At 51.0% G+C, this 16,581-nt stretch overlaps 6 protein-coding genes across 6 annotated transcripts; 3 read left to right on the top strand and 3 right to left on the bottom strand.

The window, feature by feature from the left end:
• Positions 1 to 3,080: 3,080 nt before the first annotated feature.
• flbA (developmental regulator FlbA) lies at positions 3,081 to 5,380 on the top strand (the record flags this gene model as incomplete). The annotated part of the gene is made up of 4 exons (XM_026744594.1): positions 3,081 to 3,743; positions 3,813 to 4,941; positions 4,991 to 5,178; positions 5,231 to 5,380. 4 exons carry the CDS (start codon positions 3,081 to 3,083, stop codon positions 5,378 to 5,380), a joined length of 2,130 nt encoding a protein of 709 aa, XP_026607757.1.
• Positions 5,381 to 6,547: 1,167 nt separating this feature from the next.
• On the bottom strand, positions 6,548 to 7,994 carry DSM5745_02577 (CDC73 C-terminal domain-containing protein; the record flags this gene model as incomplete). Its single annotated transcript, XM_026744593.1, has 2 exons — positions 6,548 to 7,282; positions 7,335 to 7,994. 2 exons carry the CDS (start codon positions 7,992 to 7,994, stop codon positions 6,548 to 6,550), a joined length of 1,395 nt encoding a protein of 464 aa, XP_026607756.1.
• An 810-nt stretch (positions 7,995 to 8,804) lies between these two features.
• DSM5745_02576 (lytic polysaccharide monooxygenase auxiliary activity family 9 protein) lies at positions 8,805 to 9,751 on the top strand (the record flags this gene model as incomplete). Its single annotated transcript, XM_026744592.1, has 2 exons — positions 8,805 to 8,848; positions 8,926 to 9,751. 2 exons carry the CDS (start codon positions 8,805 to 8,807, stop codon positions 9,749 to 9,751), a joined length of 870 nt encoding a protein of 289 aa, XP_026607755.1.
• Positions 9,752 to 10,264: 513 nt separating this feature from the next.
• DSM5745_02575 (PaaI family thioesterase) lies at positions 10,265 to 10,863 on the top strand (the record flags this gene model as incomplete). Its single annotated transcript, XM_026744591.1, has 2 exons — positions 10,265 to 10,384; positions 10,447 to 10,863. 2 exons carry the CDS (start codon positions 10,265 to 10,267, stop codon positions 10,861 to 10,863), a joined length of 537 nt encoding a protein of 178 aa, XP_026607754.1.
• A 247-nt stretch (positions 10,864 to 11,110) lies between these two features.
• Positions 11,111 to 12,840, bottom strand: DSM5745_02574 (secretory pathway gdp dissociation inhibitor; the record flags this gene model as incomplete). Its single annotated transcript, XM_026744590.1, has 7 exons — positions 11,111 to 11,199; positions 11,256 to 12,068; positions 12,115 to 12,460; positions 12,517 to 12,544; positions 12,600 to 12,659; positions 12,714 to 12,738; positions 12,795 to 12,840. 7 exons carry the CDS (start codon positions 12,838 to 12,840, stop codon positions 11,111 to 11,113), a joined length of 1,407 nt encoding a protein of 468 aa, XP_026607753.1.
• A 2,194-nt stretch (positions 12,841 to 15,034) lies between these two features.
• On the bottom strand, positions 15,035 to 15,800 carry mrpl4 (mitochondrial 54S ribosomal protein uL29m; the record flags this gene model as incomplete). Its single annotated transcript, XM_026744589.1, has 3 exons — positions 15,035 to 15,160; positions 15,212 to 15,378; positions 15,434 to 15,800. 3 exons carry the CDS (start codon positions 15,798 to 15,800, stop codon positions 15,035 to 15,037), a joined length of 660 nt encoding a protein of 219 aa, XP_026607752.1.
• Positions 15,801 to 16,581: the final 781 nt, after the last annotated feature.

Here is a 16,581-nt window from a genome sequence, read left to right as displayed (position 1 = left end):
TGACAGAAGAGCGTATTCGCGAGTCCCCAAAGCGCGGCAGGATCTAGCTTTTGACGTCAAACTGAGACTTTCAAACGTCTCGACCCTTGCCAACCAACGGCAGATCATGGTAATACAGGACAAGAACACACCCTCGCAATTTTTGCTGCAAGAGCGTGGCGATCAGTGATCGTCATGCTTTAAGTTTTCGCGCTCACTGCTGTGCTCTGACCGCGAGTAGAGAATTGGAGTCCGGACCAAGCTAGCCGCGAATCTTCGACAGATCCAAACAGTTTGCGCAGAAACAGTATGCGTCGGCTGCTTGGATGAATGTCAGGAGCTTACGTACACAGCAAACAGAAAGCAAGCAAGCCTGCTGTTTCTCTAAAAAGAATCAAGGTCACCTGTTGAATATGTCTCTGAAGCATGTGGACCAGAATAACACGGGTCGCTGGACGTCGGCCGACGCTCACCGCTCTTGTCTGAGTGGTACTGAGTGGACACTAGAGTAAGCTCGAGAAGCCGAGGAAGGAATCAAGAAACATCACTAAGGCAGTCAGGCTGGATTAGCCATGACTCGTGTATTTGTCATCGTAGCTTGTTTGCATGGCTTAAGTCGAACCTTAATTGACGAACTGAATCTCCGATCGTCCCTTTGAGCCTCAGCTTCCAGGGAGCCAACGGAGAGCGCCGGGGAAGAACATGTAAAGTAGTTTAGAGCCTTGACTCTTTTGGCTGGCGGAGAAGGTATAATGGAAGCTTCCTTTTGCTCAGGGCGGCCGAACTCGGAGCGTGACCGAGTACTCCGTAGGCCGTAACACCTGTAAGATGCGGTGAATTGATACATCCAATCCAAGAATTGCGGCGATACTAGTAACTCCAGTCTCCGACTCTCCGTCTACCAAGAGTAGACTTGTCGCGGTCCGCGCGGCTCTTGTAATCTTCGCTGAACGACCGGAATTTTATGCGTTGCCGCCGAGATCAAATAAAGATGGTGAAGTGCGCTAGCACCGAGCAAATGCCGAGACTGAGATAGCCGGAGTATTTAGTCCACTGCTATCTCACAATCTCCGGGGCAGCATCCACACTCCTCACAAGTTGACAGTATGTGAATCATAGGAGGCCGATAAAGGCGATTCATCTGATGAGGAGAATTCGTACCAATGACAAGGGCTGAAAGCGCGAGATACCGCCCAAGCGGCGATGTCAAACGGCGGACTCTAAGCCAAGGCGCCCGAGCGAGAGTCGTTTCTCTCCACGAGTCCACGTGTGTCCACGTGGATCCGCATGGATCTCGGCTAGGCAACAATTGGGAAGGTCAGAATCATCCAAGGAGTCCGATCCCTCCAGCCGCTCAGCCACGCTAGAGCCCACTAGGTGGGTTTAGCGTTGGTGTGGCCCCGAACTATGAGTATTATTGAGCGTATCGTAAGAGACGTATCGAAGTGTCGATTATTGGATAGTGCTGCCGGTATCAGCAGCTCACGGTAAGGACGAGAAGCGACGCAAATGTATGGAAACAATAATATAATGTGAAATCGAGTCAGCGCAGTTGTACAAGCCAAGGGATCTGACTATTAACTCCCTCAAAAGAGCCTTCTAGAACGCCCATGACTCGCGAAAGCAGAAAGTCCCGAGTCGTGATCTGCATCTAGAAAGCGCTTGATTCACGTGACGGAAGTTTGCGTCTTTGGTAGCACTGTAGGCTCGGCTGTAGCACATCGGTCAGGGTTCTCAAGCCGCAAGCGTGGAGTTCCACGTGGGCAGAAAGGCCGCTATCGTCGGAGCAAGGGAAATAACGTCGTACGCATATGGAGTAAGTATATCATCTCCGGAGATCCGTCTTGCCAGTCGATCAAATCTTGTAGTCACAAATGAGATTGGCAAGGAGCTGGAAGTCCTTGAAAGACGGACCGTCACGCAAATCCTGCTTGAACTGTGCTGCTGGACTGGGGTGTGAAGGCGCTAGTCCCGACCCGGGAAGGAGCCGCCAGTACCGCCCGATGATTGGCTCTTGCGTGTATGGGGCTGGCTCAGAAAAGAGTCTACTGGAAACGGAAGGTGCTTGGGCAGTTTTGGCAGTTCGCGGCGACCACGTTTTGAGGCTTGCTGCTGCAGTCGCTGTCCGGAGTAGTAAATGAGTAAGAAGGTCTTTGTCAGTAAAATAGTAACAAAATAAGCAAGAATTGGGCGACCCGAAGAGACAAAGGAAAGGCTCGGTGTTTTTGACGGAACCCCAGGAACGGAAACAGTTTTTCCCAGCTGATCGTCCGATAAGGGTAATTTACGGTATTTCCATTACACGCGTCCAGTCTAGCCCCGTTACCAGGATATCTTCTTCAGTCGTTCTTCAAGAATCAAGATAGATTATCTTCAGCCTTGCGAGATCTCCTAAAGCGCTGAATACCACGGGTCTACGCAAAGTATCCTACTTCGGTACCTCGACGGTGGCAGGTACGGACTACTGCGTACTGGCACCTCAGACAAGGTACATGGCTGCAGCAGCAACACCCTTGCAGCAAGGCCAGGTTCTCTGATCGCGCCAGAGGCCGATCCATCCATCCACATCTGCTCTTGGCCCACGTTGCGCTGGTGCATGAAACCGTCCGCGTGCTCGGTGGGTCGGGAATGACAGGCCGAATTCTTCACCTCTGCTAGACTCAGCGGCTAGGTGCCCCTGGAGGGAGCAGGAAGGAATAAATATTACTTCTGCTCAAATATGGGCTGATGGAAGGATTATGATTCTGACTCTCAAGGCTGACAGACTTGGACTACTACACACAGAAAGAGGAGGATCCTAGCGGGCGATGTCCTAATCCCATGAAGCCTGAAGAACTCAAGGTTTCATTTCCCTTATCCACCTCCACCTCCCTTCCCTTCCCTTCTCCCTTTGATCCTCTCTCCCAATCCCACTCCCACTCACACTGTCCCTTTCCCCCCTCCCTCCCCCAATTTTCTACCCTTTTCAGTCCCCTCTGGTTTTAGCCTGATTTTCGTCATCCGTACTGTATTTTATTTTTATTTTATTATTATTTTTTTTTTCTCTCGTTTCATTTACTTTTACCTTACTTACCCTCCCACTCTCGGCCTTGCCCTCTTCAATGCCAACTTCCATATCTGCCGCTCCCCTCAATCAAGGCTCCCCTCCCTCTTCTCAGATTGATTATCAGCCTCAGTCCTCCCCTTCTTCTGCTGCTGCTGCTGTTGTTGTCGCTGTTCCTTCGTCTTCCTCCCCGGTCGACTTTGGCCTCCCATCCTTCACCTCCACCTCGTCCCTCATCTCCTCCGACTTCCCCGCCACCTCAACCGCACCCAGCTTCACGGGCTCGGTTATTGGCTCCATTTCGCGACGGAACAGACGCTCTTTTGCTGCTCTTGCTCGAGAGAAGACTTCCAGTGCTCTCGCCAATCTCTCGTCCATTGGATCCACCACGAATTCCTCTCTCCGGCAGTCCGCCTCGTCCGGAAGCCTGCAGAAGCATTCGCGAAAGGCCTCTCAACTGAGCATCGGCGAAACACCAAGCGCTGTCCCACTATCCCCGCCATTGTCTGACGGTAGCGGCAGTAGCGAGCAGTCAAGCTCTGCCCCGTTCGAACCCTTGTCAGCGGTCACTGAGCAGCCCAATTCTGCAGCAGAAAGGCGCCGCCAGACCATCCAACTCGTTCCGCCGATTCCCGAAAAAAGACCTGTTTCTCCCACCAAAATGCATCAAACATCGTCAAGGCTGTTGCGCATGACGGAGGATGATCGTCCTTTCACTAAGGTAATACACGATCAATAGCGCAATTGTGCTAAGGAACAATGACTGACAACTGTGTGTTTTTTTTTGTAGGATTTTATGGACCTCTTCTCTACTCTTATGGTCAGCTTGAAACTGGATTCGCACCGCGTTCGCTTCACGAAATATGACCACACCTTCACATCAGAGGAAGCCATCAACAACCTGGGCTCCCTAAAGTTCTCCCAATCGAACCGGATGCCAGACCCGAAAGACCCCTCCCGCATCGTAACCACGACCACAACAACCACTTTCTCTATGGCTAAAGAAATGGCTCGCTCAGTATGTCAGCGATTTGTGGATGCTCGCTTCATTGAGTCGGTGGACGGCAAATATACGCACACGTTCCCACTAAAGGGCGCTTTGTATCAGCTTACTCCAAAGGGTATTAACATCCTGCAACGATTCTGCCAGCGAAACGGAATTACGGCGCGCCACGTTATCGATGTTCTTGAGTCGCCTCGTAACACGATGCAGCTGGTCAATCTGGAGCGGGATACCGAAACCGACAAGCTTTCCCACGATCGAGCAACAATTGAGGTCATCTTCCGCCGATTTGCTGGACAAGACGGGCCCAATGTGAAGAGCAGTGTTTCGAGCTCGGATTCGGATTCCCTCAGCGACTATTCGAATGGCTTGGTTGGTGTAAAGATGGCACGCGAGCGCAAAGTTGGCGACAAAATTTGCGCCAACACGTTTACTGGAAAGGGTGCGGTTGACTGGTTGATGGACTGTTCGACAACGATTGAGCCTCGGGAAACAGTTTTGATTGCAGAACTTTTCGTCAAGTATGGATTGATCACTGTCCTCCAAGAAGACCGTTCAATCCCTCAACTCGAAAACTCCTTGGTTGCTTTCCAACCCTCTAAAAACGCGATCTACGCCATAACTGAGCGTGGCCAACGAGTTTGCGGCTGGCTCGCTCGCGACAAGCCCCGCGACACGACGACTTATGACAGCCGTGGCATCCCCAGAGATTCCAACAATGCGCGCCTGAACCACATCTTACAGGACCCTGCGTTGCGCCTGCTGTTCCGCGAATTCCTCCGCTTTTCGCTCTGTGAAGAGAACTTATCATTCTACATTGACGTTTCTGAGTTTACTACACAATATCACAAGTTCGACAAAGTCGGTCATTTCAAGAAGCCTGACGCTGTACGGGAAACACTTGCAGCAGCATATGGTAAGTCATGCTATCGGCAACTTGCTTGATTTTTTTCTGACTTGTCAAGGCCTCTACAACGCTTTCTTAGCGCCTGGGTCTCCCTGCGAGCTCAACATTGACCACGCGCTCCGCAATAGCCTGGCCAGTCGCATGACTAAAGCAGTAGGAGACGACGAATCAATGCTCAAGAGTCTTCAAGAAGTAGTACAGCTGTTTGAGATGGCGCAAACATCAGTGTTCAAGCTGATGTCGAGCGTGAGTGGCACCGGGTTCTGTCCATTATTGCTTAGTAGCTAATCTGTACTAGGATTCTGTCCCCAAATTCCTGCGCGACCCGAAATATTCTGCCATTCTTCAGGAGCACGATGTCGATGATCTGATTGGTGGTGGGAGATCTTACTCGCCTACGCCTGGAAATGTCCCAGAACGATCCATGAGCCGCTCGCAACGTTCATGACAGTGAATATCTACGAACGTGATGGCTACGCCCATCGTATTCGATTGATCGATATCGATATTACTTTCTAGACACGAGTATGTTCCACGCGATACGTCTTATTTCTCATTCCACGTCTGTGATATGAACACCCTCCGCATTGTTTCCTATATATAATCACCCTCGATACACGATACCGATTTCCCCGACGAGCTTTTGCAAGCCATGACGAGATATGAAAGATGTTATGATCCACGGATCACGTTGATAGAGACGCCTGGGCCGAGATCTTGCTGAGCTTTTCTGTCATCCCTTATATCCACCTCTTCCCTGTTCTTTTCGCATGATTTCTATTCAAGAATAGAAAACACGGAGAGGAGAGGCCAGAACATAATTGTTGAGCAGCATTAGAGTGGCGTTTCTTTCCATTTCTTCTCTTTTCTCTTTTTCTGATGCATGAAGCTAAGACCTCTATTTCCTTATTCCATTTCGTTTCTTATTTTCATCCATTTTCTTTGTTGTCTCTGGGGCATCTGACCATGTAAATGTGCTCTTGTCATATGCTTCTTTCCCCGTGCATCGGATCGAGCATCAATCTTCTATCATCTACATGCATCTATCTGGTTTTGCATTTTCATGGGTCCAATTTCCTTTTTGACTGCTCCTGAAGGTGTCCTGCTATTCCTGTATACATATGCTATGACCTACATACCTACCTACAGAAATGCAGTATAAAAAACATTAGGAAATGTGGTTCTATTGGTTTAGATTTGTCACGGCTTGTTCATTATTTGTCATTTGTTCACGTCTCTAAATTTGTATAGTTCTACCCCATATTTCGGAAGGTTGATCTTTACCAAACTGGCTGTGACTAGAGTATCAAGATGTGGATAGAGCGTGATATTTCAAATATGCTCGTCTGACTCAATAGCATAGAGTTTTGGTCTAGTGATTTTTATTCCCTCCAAGTTCGTCACAGCTCAGATGGAAGCGAAAATTACCGTCCAACATGGCAGCAGTAGTGTAAGTTATACGTAGAGTTAAGTAAAGCGTAGATAAGACATAGATCGGCAAGAAGGTAAGAACGCCAATACCCGCAAAACGCCATGTACAGAGTCCAAAGGAGTAAAGGAAGAAAAAAAGACGTTGTTTAGTTTTCAGGCCCATCCCACCCGTCATGTCATCCATCTACTTAGACCCCCACCCACGCAGCTTCATGCCCTCCTCTATAGCCGTCCAAATCCCCTCCACGACCTCACGATCCCGCCAGCGCCCTGACCCGTTAACGCCGCCTTTGTCGTCCCAGCGCTCGACGGAGAAGCTCCGCACGCCACGGCCCCAGCCGCGAACGTCACGCGGGACATCCTCGCCACGCCAGCCGACGTATATGCCGGAGGCGTGCTTGAACAGTTCCGGGGGCGACGACCACTTGTATGACTTGAACTGCCAGGTTTGTCCGGTGGTGAAAACGGCGACGAGGCGTTGCCAGTAGTCTGGCTTGAAGTTCGCTGTGCTGTCGACGAGGATGAAGCGGGTTGGCTTGCGGGCGTGGCCTTGGGAACCGATGGCGCGGGAGGATGAGGAAGGGTCGGAGATGCCGAGGGGGCGGTGGATGTAGAGGATGTTGCTGGCGGCGCCACTGGACATGGCGAGGGTTGGGTGGTCTGGGGGCACGAAGACGCCGTCGCCGAGGAATGAGCGGACATTGGACATGCGGATGAGGGAGGAGGCAGAGGGGGAGAGGAGGATGATGGGGTCCTGCGTTTTGGAGGTACCCTTGCGGGGTTGAGAGAGGCCGGCTGAGGGCGCTGGGATCATGGAGTGTGGTTTGGCTCCGGGCTTTGCGCCTGGAGCGTATTGGCCTGTTCGTGATCGGTTTCGTCCGAGGAAGGTTTCGGCGATTTTGCGGACATGCGAGAAGTCCTGGTACCATACTTAGAGACAGACCAACAATTTCGGTGATGAGTACGCTTACCGTCTGCTTGATTCCCCGTAGAACACTGTTGCGGTCTCCCATCTTTCGCTCCCCATTGTAGATCTCCTGGAGCCGGGGGTCAATGACCTTCCCTGCTCTCCCACCAGCAGCCCCCGCCGCAGGAGCAGCACTGGGCGCAGTAGATACACCCGCCGCACCAGAGGCAACATTGGAAGATGCCTGAGCCTGAGCCGCCGACGAGGGGACGCCCGTAGCTCCCTCTAGCGGCTTGATATATTCACTCTCATCCGAAGCACCTTCCAACCATGTAATAAGATCCAATCGCTCGACGAACGTAAGGTTTTGCGCCTGTTCTTCAGGTACTCCCTCCCCACGCTCCTTCTTCTTAAGTGCCTCGTTCAGCTCCTGTACTGAGGTGATGTACTCGGGAATCGCGACGTCCTTCTTCTGGTACGCGAAGAAGATACCGCGGAGATCGACGGGGGAGCCGGAGGAGCTTGAGATGAAGCGAGTAGGCAGGTTGAGCGCGAGAGACTGCGGTAAGGGGTGCTGAAAATATAGATGCGTGGCTTTGGCCAGGTCTTCGGTTGCGTTCTCCGTTGAGAGGTCGGAGGAGGTCGTCGCGGTGGGCAAGCTGCCGGCCGCAATGGCGCGGCGCAGCGCCAGAAGGGGATCCTGGAGTGAGGGATCGGTAGCCATGGTCGAAGGCAAGCGGTTGGCACCCCGGATGACCCTCGAATAATCTCGCGAAGCGGCGGTTCGAGGTGGAGGATTCGGGAGATGTGATGGTGATACTGAACTCGAGCTTCACCTTCAACAAAGCACAGATCACGTGATATGCATGCATAACCTCAGCTTTCTCTTTCACTTCATCTTCACTCCACATCCATCATCCTTGTTTGGATTTCCATCTCTACACAGAAGACAGAGAGAATGGGATGAATAATATGTCTACACTCATTCGCAGCTCGCTAACAGAATCATCAGGCACGGGAAAGTTCTATATCTGCCCTGAGCCTGGCTGCAATGCCATTGACAGGACAGATAGTGACTTGTGGCAGCAAAATCTTGAATCATGGCTAAGAAATCTTGGTGTTCTATCTTACCTGAGATTTAGGATTTGTCTACACCAGTGCAGTGAGGGTCGACTTCTCACGTATGTCCACTTTAGAGAAGAGCTGCGCAGCAAGAAGCGAAGCAACCCAGGTCCAGATGACCTCCTCGAGCTCAAGAATCCTTGAACTGTGTTATACAACGCCCTTGCGCCGCCGAAACGGGGTCGATAAGGCTTTTTTTGCGATACTGGAGAATGATTGATGGACTTGGACATACCTGTTTCGATTCGGAGTCCATGCCGTTCCCATGTCCGAGCTCTATACGGCCAACTTGTTTCATCTTATATGACCCCAGATATGCCAAGCTACAGTGGTCCAGTCATGAGTTTACTGACAAGGATTATTCCGTTTTCCTTGCGGTCCTCTTGACCGGACGGTGGGATATCCGTGAAGAATGGACGAAGATCCGCGCCATGGGAAGCCAGGAAGCGTGCCGCAGTAAGTATAAGATGAGACATGGGTTTTTGGCCAGGTCCATGATCGCAAACATTCTGTCTATCTCACTTACTTCCTAGTGAAAACGCTTACCAAGCCATGTCGCGTATTCTCCTCGCAGGCTTGTTCGCTTCCCGTGCACTTGGCCACGGCCACATCTCCAACATCATCGTCAACGGCGTCTCCTATCAAGGATGGAACATCAACGTCTTCCCATACCTGGGAGGTAATATCCCCTTGGTCGCCTCCTGGGGAACCCCAAATACCGGCGGAGGGTTCCCCACAGACGGATACAGCGACCCCGATATCATCTGCCATCTCGACGCAGCAAATGGAGAGGGCTCAATTCCAGTAAATGCGGGCGACACGGTCCACCTCCAGTGGACGCCATGGCCAGAGACGCACCACGGCCCTGTGATCGATTATCTCGCGAACTGCGGCACCAGCTGTCAGACCGTCGACAAGACAACGTTGGAGTTCTTCAAGATCTCTGAGGTCGGGCTCATTGACGACTCCTCTGTCCCCGGCTACTGGGGCACAGATGAGCTCATTGACAATAATAGCGCCTGGCTCGTAAAAATTCCCGAGAGCATTGCGCCGGGGAACTATGTCCTACGCCATGAGCTTATTGCGCTTCACAGCGCGCATACTGAGGGCGGAGCCCAGAATTACATGCAGTGCATCAATTTGCTGGTTTCGGGAAGTGGGTCAGCGCAGCCGGACGGTGTCCTAGGCACGGAGTTGTATACTTCTACTGACCCTGGTATCTTGGTGGACATCTACAACCCGCTAACTTATACGATCCCCGGACCGAGTCTGATTGCAGGAGGGGGTGCAGTTGCGCAGTCTACTTCTGCTATTACTGCGTCTGGAACTGCGATCATTCCAGGTGCTACATCGGCATAGTCGAGGTTGTTTATGAATGTTTTCGTCAAGGCCTTCCCTGTATATCGGCCTGTCTTCTTCATCCAACGTACATAGCTCGCCATGGTAACTTTCTTGATGACATAGCTTCGCTTAGTGTGTCGAGAAATGCAGGGCAATAGGAAATGCTGCTTTCAAAGTAATCCAATTTTGGTTTTATAGGTCGGGTCGGTCCCTTCTATATGGACCGTGGGTGTGGGCACAGCATTTCTGCATTCTCTTTCCCCCAATATTTCCATTAACTGAACAGCAAAATCCTTTGCATACTTTCATAACTAGAATACTAATATTAGGCATCCCAAGATCCATGCTGGAATTCAAGGGTGAGGATTAAGAGGGGCCCTTAACCTCGGCAACTCTTTACAGTAAGACTTCCCCGGACCCCAGGCGCGGAGAGTAATTGACCTCAACACACTTCCTCTTCCTCCTTGATTCTGGTACAAAAATAAACATTAAATCAAACAAGGGCCTGTGTCAAAAGAAAAATACGAGAAAATGTCATCAGAAAAGCCCCCCAGCAGCACCCTCAACCTCCCCGAAAGACCCCTAACCGACTTCGAACAACACGTCTCCGCCATCGCGGCGCGCATGTCCAAAGCCTCCGATGGAGAAGACGTACATTCCCAAATCGCTCCCTAGAAACCAAGTAAAGGCTCGATAATACTAACAAAGCACAGACTTGGTCCATCGATACCCCCTCGCTGAACCTAACATTCCACTCGGCGTCTCTAGCCCCGCAGCCAACAATAGCATTCGAGCTCACTATCGCGCCAAAGCACTGCAATTTCCTGGGGAACTTGCATGGCGGGTGTGCGGCGACGCTCTTCGATGTCCTCTCGTCGATGATTCTGCTGGGTGTCTCGAAGCCAGGGTTCTTTGAGCTGGGGGGTGTGAGTCGGCATTTGAATGTTACGTACCTTAGGCCTGTGCCTGTTGGGACGAGGGTCAGGCTTGTGAGCAAGGTTGTTAGTATGGGGAAGAGGTTGGCGCTTATGAGGTCGGAGATCTTGAGGGTGCATGAGGATGGGAGAGAGGAGGTTTGTGTTGTTTCGGATCATGAGAAGGCGAATACGGATCCGGAGGTTAAGATGTAGGTAGATATAGAGTGTTGATGTGATACCTCTTAGATTCGATTATTATTTTGTCTTTTCTGTTCTGTCTACCGCTTTGTCGTCTTACAAGAGCACTCGCTGGTTTCGATACCAGCTCTACTAGCAGCCTGTCCAAGAGAAGAGAAAGAGTGTGCGGTCCAGCAAAAGAAAAAGGAAAACGGTGGATATTAGTGCTCAATTCAAAAGCATCCAAGCGACATTATATTAATCCCACACGGACTCGATATATTTACTCCTCCGCGAGAGTCTGACCTTCCCGGAGACCTTCAACGACAAGCTCCTCGCCAGTCGCACGGCGGTAGATGTCCCGCACGTCATCTATAAAAATCAGTACAAAAAATTCTCCTTCTTATGCCAGATGTTATGGAACTTACCAGTCGTCGTCTCGAAGTGAGATGTGGCGTCGTAGCTCTTGGAGATGAAGATATTGTCTTTCTTGCCATCCTCAAGAGGCTGATAGAGAGGAATGGGGGGAGGGAAGAACTTCTCTTCAATCTCGCCCAGGCGCTCAAATCCTGGCTCTAGCTCGAGGTGGTGGTTGGAGTCCGTCTCGGCGATGGTTGAGACGATGGCAATGTAGTAGCCCTTGGGGCAAACGTTGTGTGCCGAGGAAACCACGGCAATGTAGATATCGCGCTTACGTCCAACCTGGGACTGGGGAATAATCAGCTGGAGCGAGTCACTGCCATCAGTCTTGTCGATGGGGTGCTTCAGGATGCAAATGGCCTTGAGCAGGTAGCCAGTGACAGAAACCTTGCCGGGGAAGTAGGACGGGTCTGTAATAATCTTCTTGGTCTTGGTCTCGAACTTCATCGTCTCGCCGCCGTCCTCACGGTCCTTCATTGTGGCCTTGATGCCGGAGACCTTTCCGCTCTCGTCGTAGAGCACCTCGTCGACATCGGTGTTGAGCATGTAGGTACCTCCGTAGATGGCGGAGAGACGGGCAAAGCCCTGGGGGAGCTCGCCAAGTCCGTATAGGGGGTAGATGTAGGGCGACTTTCCGTACCGGGCCATCGAGTTCACGTACAGACGGATGCGGTTGATAGCGTCGGAGGCCATGCCCGGGCGGTCGATGTAGTCGTCATCCTGGTAAAGGGCCATCGAGTGGCCAACAAAGTCACGAGTGTTGGTTTCCAGCGAGAACTTATCGTAGACCTCCTTCATTGTGCACGTGGCAATGTTCAAACCTGGACTGCGTTAGCGTCGTCAAGGGCCTTGGTCGGCAATACGCACCCTGGTGAGTGCTCGGATCCTCCTGCTTGAATACACCAACCCACTCCAGGAACTTCTTGGCCCTTCGCTTCTCGAACATGCCCATGAGAGACGAGCGCAGAGCTTCGCCGGCGTCGGAGGGCACCTTGGCTACTGTCGCCTTGGGTCCACTTCCTTGTTGAACGTAGCTACCGGCAATCTGCTTGAATTCGAGGTATCGGGTGACGTCGGTCGAGACGAGGATGTTGGTCAGCTCGCCATTTGCCATCAACAGCTTCGGCACCAGGTCCACGTTCCAGTCGTTGACGCGGCCATACTTCTTCCAGGGTTCCTCGCCGGACTTGACGTTGCCGTATTTCTTGAAGAGCTGAAGCAGACAAGGGCGATTAGCATGGAAGACAATTGTGAAGCAACTAGACTTACGGTCTCGATGTTTACTGAAGCAGCTTCGCTGGGTGAGCGTTAGCGGGCTATTTCATAGCGGCGAAGCGGGGTCGCCAACTCACCCTCCGTAGTGATCATTGCGGTCGATGTGAAGAACCTTGTTGCCCTTGACGCTGAGTACACTATATGGTCATAAGCATGATGGGAATCCAACGAGGTATAGTGAGAATTCCTACCCAGACAGCACACACTCCGTCAGGCCTGAAGGGGGGTTGTGAGCTCTTGCGTCAAGCAGCGGGGTAGTTCTCGGTACATACCGGTGCCGAGGACAACAACATCGTATTCGGGGGCAATCTCATCCATGATGAAGGTGATAGTGAAAAAGATGGACCGTTCAAAATATGAAAGAAAAGCAGTTGCCAGGAAAGAGGGGATAAAGTTGAAAGGATGCGGAGATGGTGAGCTGGGAGCTTAGCGGTGAGGTGGACACTGGAAACGACTAGGCCCGGCTAACTATACACGATCATCCTCTCCTTTTACACACTCCAGGGGCAACTCTTGACAGATTGCGATCTCCACTGGGGCCCTATCTATATACTCCCGGCAAATAGTGCACGATCTATTGACCCTGGAAATTATTATCGTGTCATGGCAATATCAGGATACCCTCGTCCTCGACTCCTGAGCCCAGCCCCTTTTCGGACCAAAGCGCCACGTCTCTTTCAGCATACAACAATAGCAACTTTGAGAGTCTGAAGTGGCCAGAGTTTGCTTGGACTTCGCTCATTTGAGGCGCACGTTCACTTGTGCTTGTGCTTCAGCACACAGTGCCAAACTAACCTGAAGTAGTTTTGATTGGGGATGAAGCATAAACATGAGACATTAGGTCAAATCAATATCAATGTTCCCTGGGCTGTTGCTGATTGTGCTCTTGGTTTACATGAACTCATCGGAATCCAGAAGGACTGTCGGTTCCCTTGAATATGAGCTCATTCTATCTTGCTAAGATGCAGACATTCGACAGAGAAGCAAATGACGAGACTCCCACAGAGAATGATGCCAGTCTGCTCTGCTCGAGTATGCTTCCTATTGCCTACAAATGACATACACGATCTGTCAATGAACAGTGCTCTACTAACTCTCAAGTACGGAAATTCGTTTAAACTTCGAAATGCCTTGCTACACGGTGTACTTGGGCAATATGTGCTCCCAATGCAAGAACCACTACATATGTCTTGCCCTCGAAGCCCCAACACAGGAAGAAACCCACCGGCTCTCTACGAACGCATCAGAGGCACATACCCTGCAGTCTTTACAGCTCAGTTCCGAGTTGTAAACCCTAGAGATAACGCCAGGACACTTAAACCATGCAGTCCGGCGGCGTCTTCCTCAACTCCTCAAAGACTTCTGTCCAAAGTTTACTCGTACTTCCAGTACCATAGAGTTTGAACCCCAGGGCAGCCCTCTGCAGTATTGGCTGGTTTTCTCATTCACTTTTCTTCTCGTGGTCCAAGTTGACCAGGACCAGAGAATGCTATCTTTGGGGAGTTCGCACCGCATCATCAGGCTATATCATGGCGTGACGAGGTCCCTGTGAGAAATGGAGGAAGGATTTTCGAACCTTGATCCCAATGAGCAGAATGATCTATGTTGGTTTCGGTTGCAGTGGTTCATAAAGAGGCTGACGGGGTTTCCCTGTGGTGCTAGGGTTTAGATTCTTGCTAGATGGTCGACTGGCTTCGCACCTTATTTGTTCTTGCTTTTTGACTGGTAGGTGATAGAATGTCGGTGGTAAGAGTGACCTTTTCATTCTTATCTAACTCATACTTTGGTTTTTTTTTGTGTCAAGTACTTGGAATGAAGCTATTTGCTTGACCGAGGACCTACTTGGTACTCGATGTACAATCCACTATTCTCAACTATCATCAACTCCCATCGACTCAAACTCTACCACTTGTCTGTCTCCACTCTCAGGCTCATATAGCTGAAGTTTCAAGCAGCCTTATACGTACCTGGAGCCATACCACGCCTGGCCCTAGTATAGTGAGCTGAACGCATGCAGCCCCGCAAGAACCCTTTATATTCGTACGTTCCGTCAAATGATACGAATGCTACATCGAAGCTTGAATTTATCGGCCCATCCTTCACGAAACCCACAAGTGGCACAAAGGTATCCTGGTCATGCTCAGTCTTCTGCAGTGCTCTCAAAGTCGACGTTGATCAGCTAGGTTCTCGAGAGGAGTCAAAACAGGCGTGGGAGCCTGGCTGAACGTGATTTTATCATTGCATTGACTCTTCTAGAAGGTGAATACTTTAAGTTTTCTCGGTAACTCTTCTCGGTCCGTTCTTACCTGCTTTACATTAAGTATAATTTATTCCATGGCCTTTGTCATGACCAAGGATTTGATTTGCGGATATGCGGCTCTCCTCAAAACCTCGGAAAGAATCATATAGCTTTATCCAACGACTGATATTATTCAGATGCTAAAACTACACGTAAAAAGTACAGGTCTAGAAGGCAGAAAACTCATAAAGGTGCATAGGAACCTCCGAAGAATTACGCCGACTCCTCGGCATCATCGTTTTGAGGTCGGTACCCCTTCTTATAGAGGTTCTGAGCATCCTCCCAAGCATACCACCTCTCTCGGAGGACGTGCTTGATGCCGTTCTGTGTGACACGAATCTACGCAGTGTGGTCAGCTCAGATCCTTATACAGGTGTCCAGGGAGCCTACGGTTTGGTATCGCTGCGTGGCTTCCCACTCTCCGTAACCAGCCTTCAGGCGCTTTCTTTCCAAGTTTGAGGTGGCTATGCGGTTCTTCTCCCTGAGACAAACCCACCACAAGCAGTGGAGGTCTTCCCAAGACTTTTCGCGGAGTTCTTGGATGGACCAGGACCGGCCTGCACAGCATAAGCAAAACTACACTCGTCTGAATCCGGGAGTCTCCAGACAAACCATGCGCGTTATCATATTCCGGCGTGCTCAACGGGAGACGGTCCTTGGGGAAGAATCCCCAGAGTCCATGGTCCGGGGTGTTTTGACGCTTCTCGAGGTTCTCAGGCGAGACAGGCTTGGGCAAGGGGTATTTTGACACTCCGAGCTTGAATCGCGGTCCGGTCCGGTGAATTGCAGATACCGCGCGTTGCTTGTTTAAGTCTTTGCCGCGGCCAGCAGCCGGTGCGGTGGAGGAAAAGTTCGAGGTCTGGACGGTCGACCGGTTTAGGGGGAAATGGAGAGAGGGCGCAAGATACGCAGGGGGCAATTCGGCCAGCGGAAAGGATCCGTACTGGCGAGCCAGTCGCACAATGGATTGGCGATGCATGGTGAATCGGTGACCACAAAGCCGGGCTGATCTGGTCGGACGGACTGGAAGGCTGAGAACGGGGTTCTCGGCCTGCGGGAGTTGACTTTTCGGCGGCTAGATCACGTGCCATGTCAACAACGTCTCACAGTGGTGATACTATAGCGAGCACTGCAGTTGGGGCTTATGAGGCTGATCGGGCTATAGCATACTACTCACCATGGAAGGGAAATTTGAAATGTGTTCTACAGCTACTTGGTTACTTTGGACTGGAATCTGGTGATTCGTGGTGAGGGCGTTCTGCTACAGAACAATATAGAATACCATTGTCGTACTGTATAGTAAACTGCAATGTTGTCCATTAGTCCAGCATCTCAACGGGAATCATTTACAATAGGAAACCGTATTCAATCAACTCCATAACAGCCTGTTGAAGGGAGAGGATAATAGTGGCCACCAGGTCCGTGCACACAATAGCCACAATAGCCGCGCGGCTGTGGTCACGCACTCCACTTACTTTCCAAAGCCGCCGCAACAAAGTAGTGTGGGCAAACGAGACATCCTGGAAACCACTTCGATCTTCGATGTTATCGGATGTCAGTTTGCGATCTTAACCTTGATTCTCGATCTTCCGAAATATCTTACTGCCTCAAAGGCCGAAACCCACCATGAATAGGCCAGGTTCGTCAGTCTCGAAGGTTCCCTTCATCTCCTTGTCATGTGGGCTCGGCCATGAACGTCTGTGTCGGGTTCCTGTTGCATTGGCTTCGAGAGCAATTTATCTGTCCCTGTGGGGCTTGGT

Source organism: Aspergillus mulundensis, assembly GCF_003369625.1.
Source record: "Aspergillus mulundensis strain DSM 5745 chromosome Unknown scaffold_1, whole genome shotgun sequence".
In the NCBI taxonomy this organism is placed as follows: domain Eukaryota; kingdom Fungi; phylum Ascomycota; class Eurotiomycetes; order Eurotiales; family Aspergillaceae; genus Aspergillus; species Aspergillus mulundensis.
Note: the sequence above shows the minus strand (reverse complement) of the source record. Positions and strands in the feature narration are given on the sequence as shown.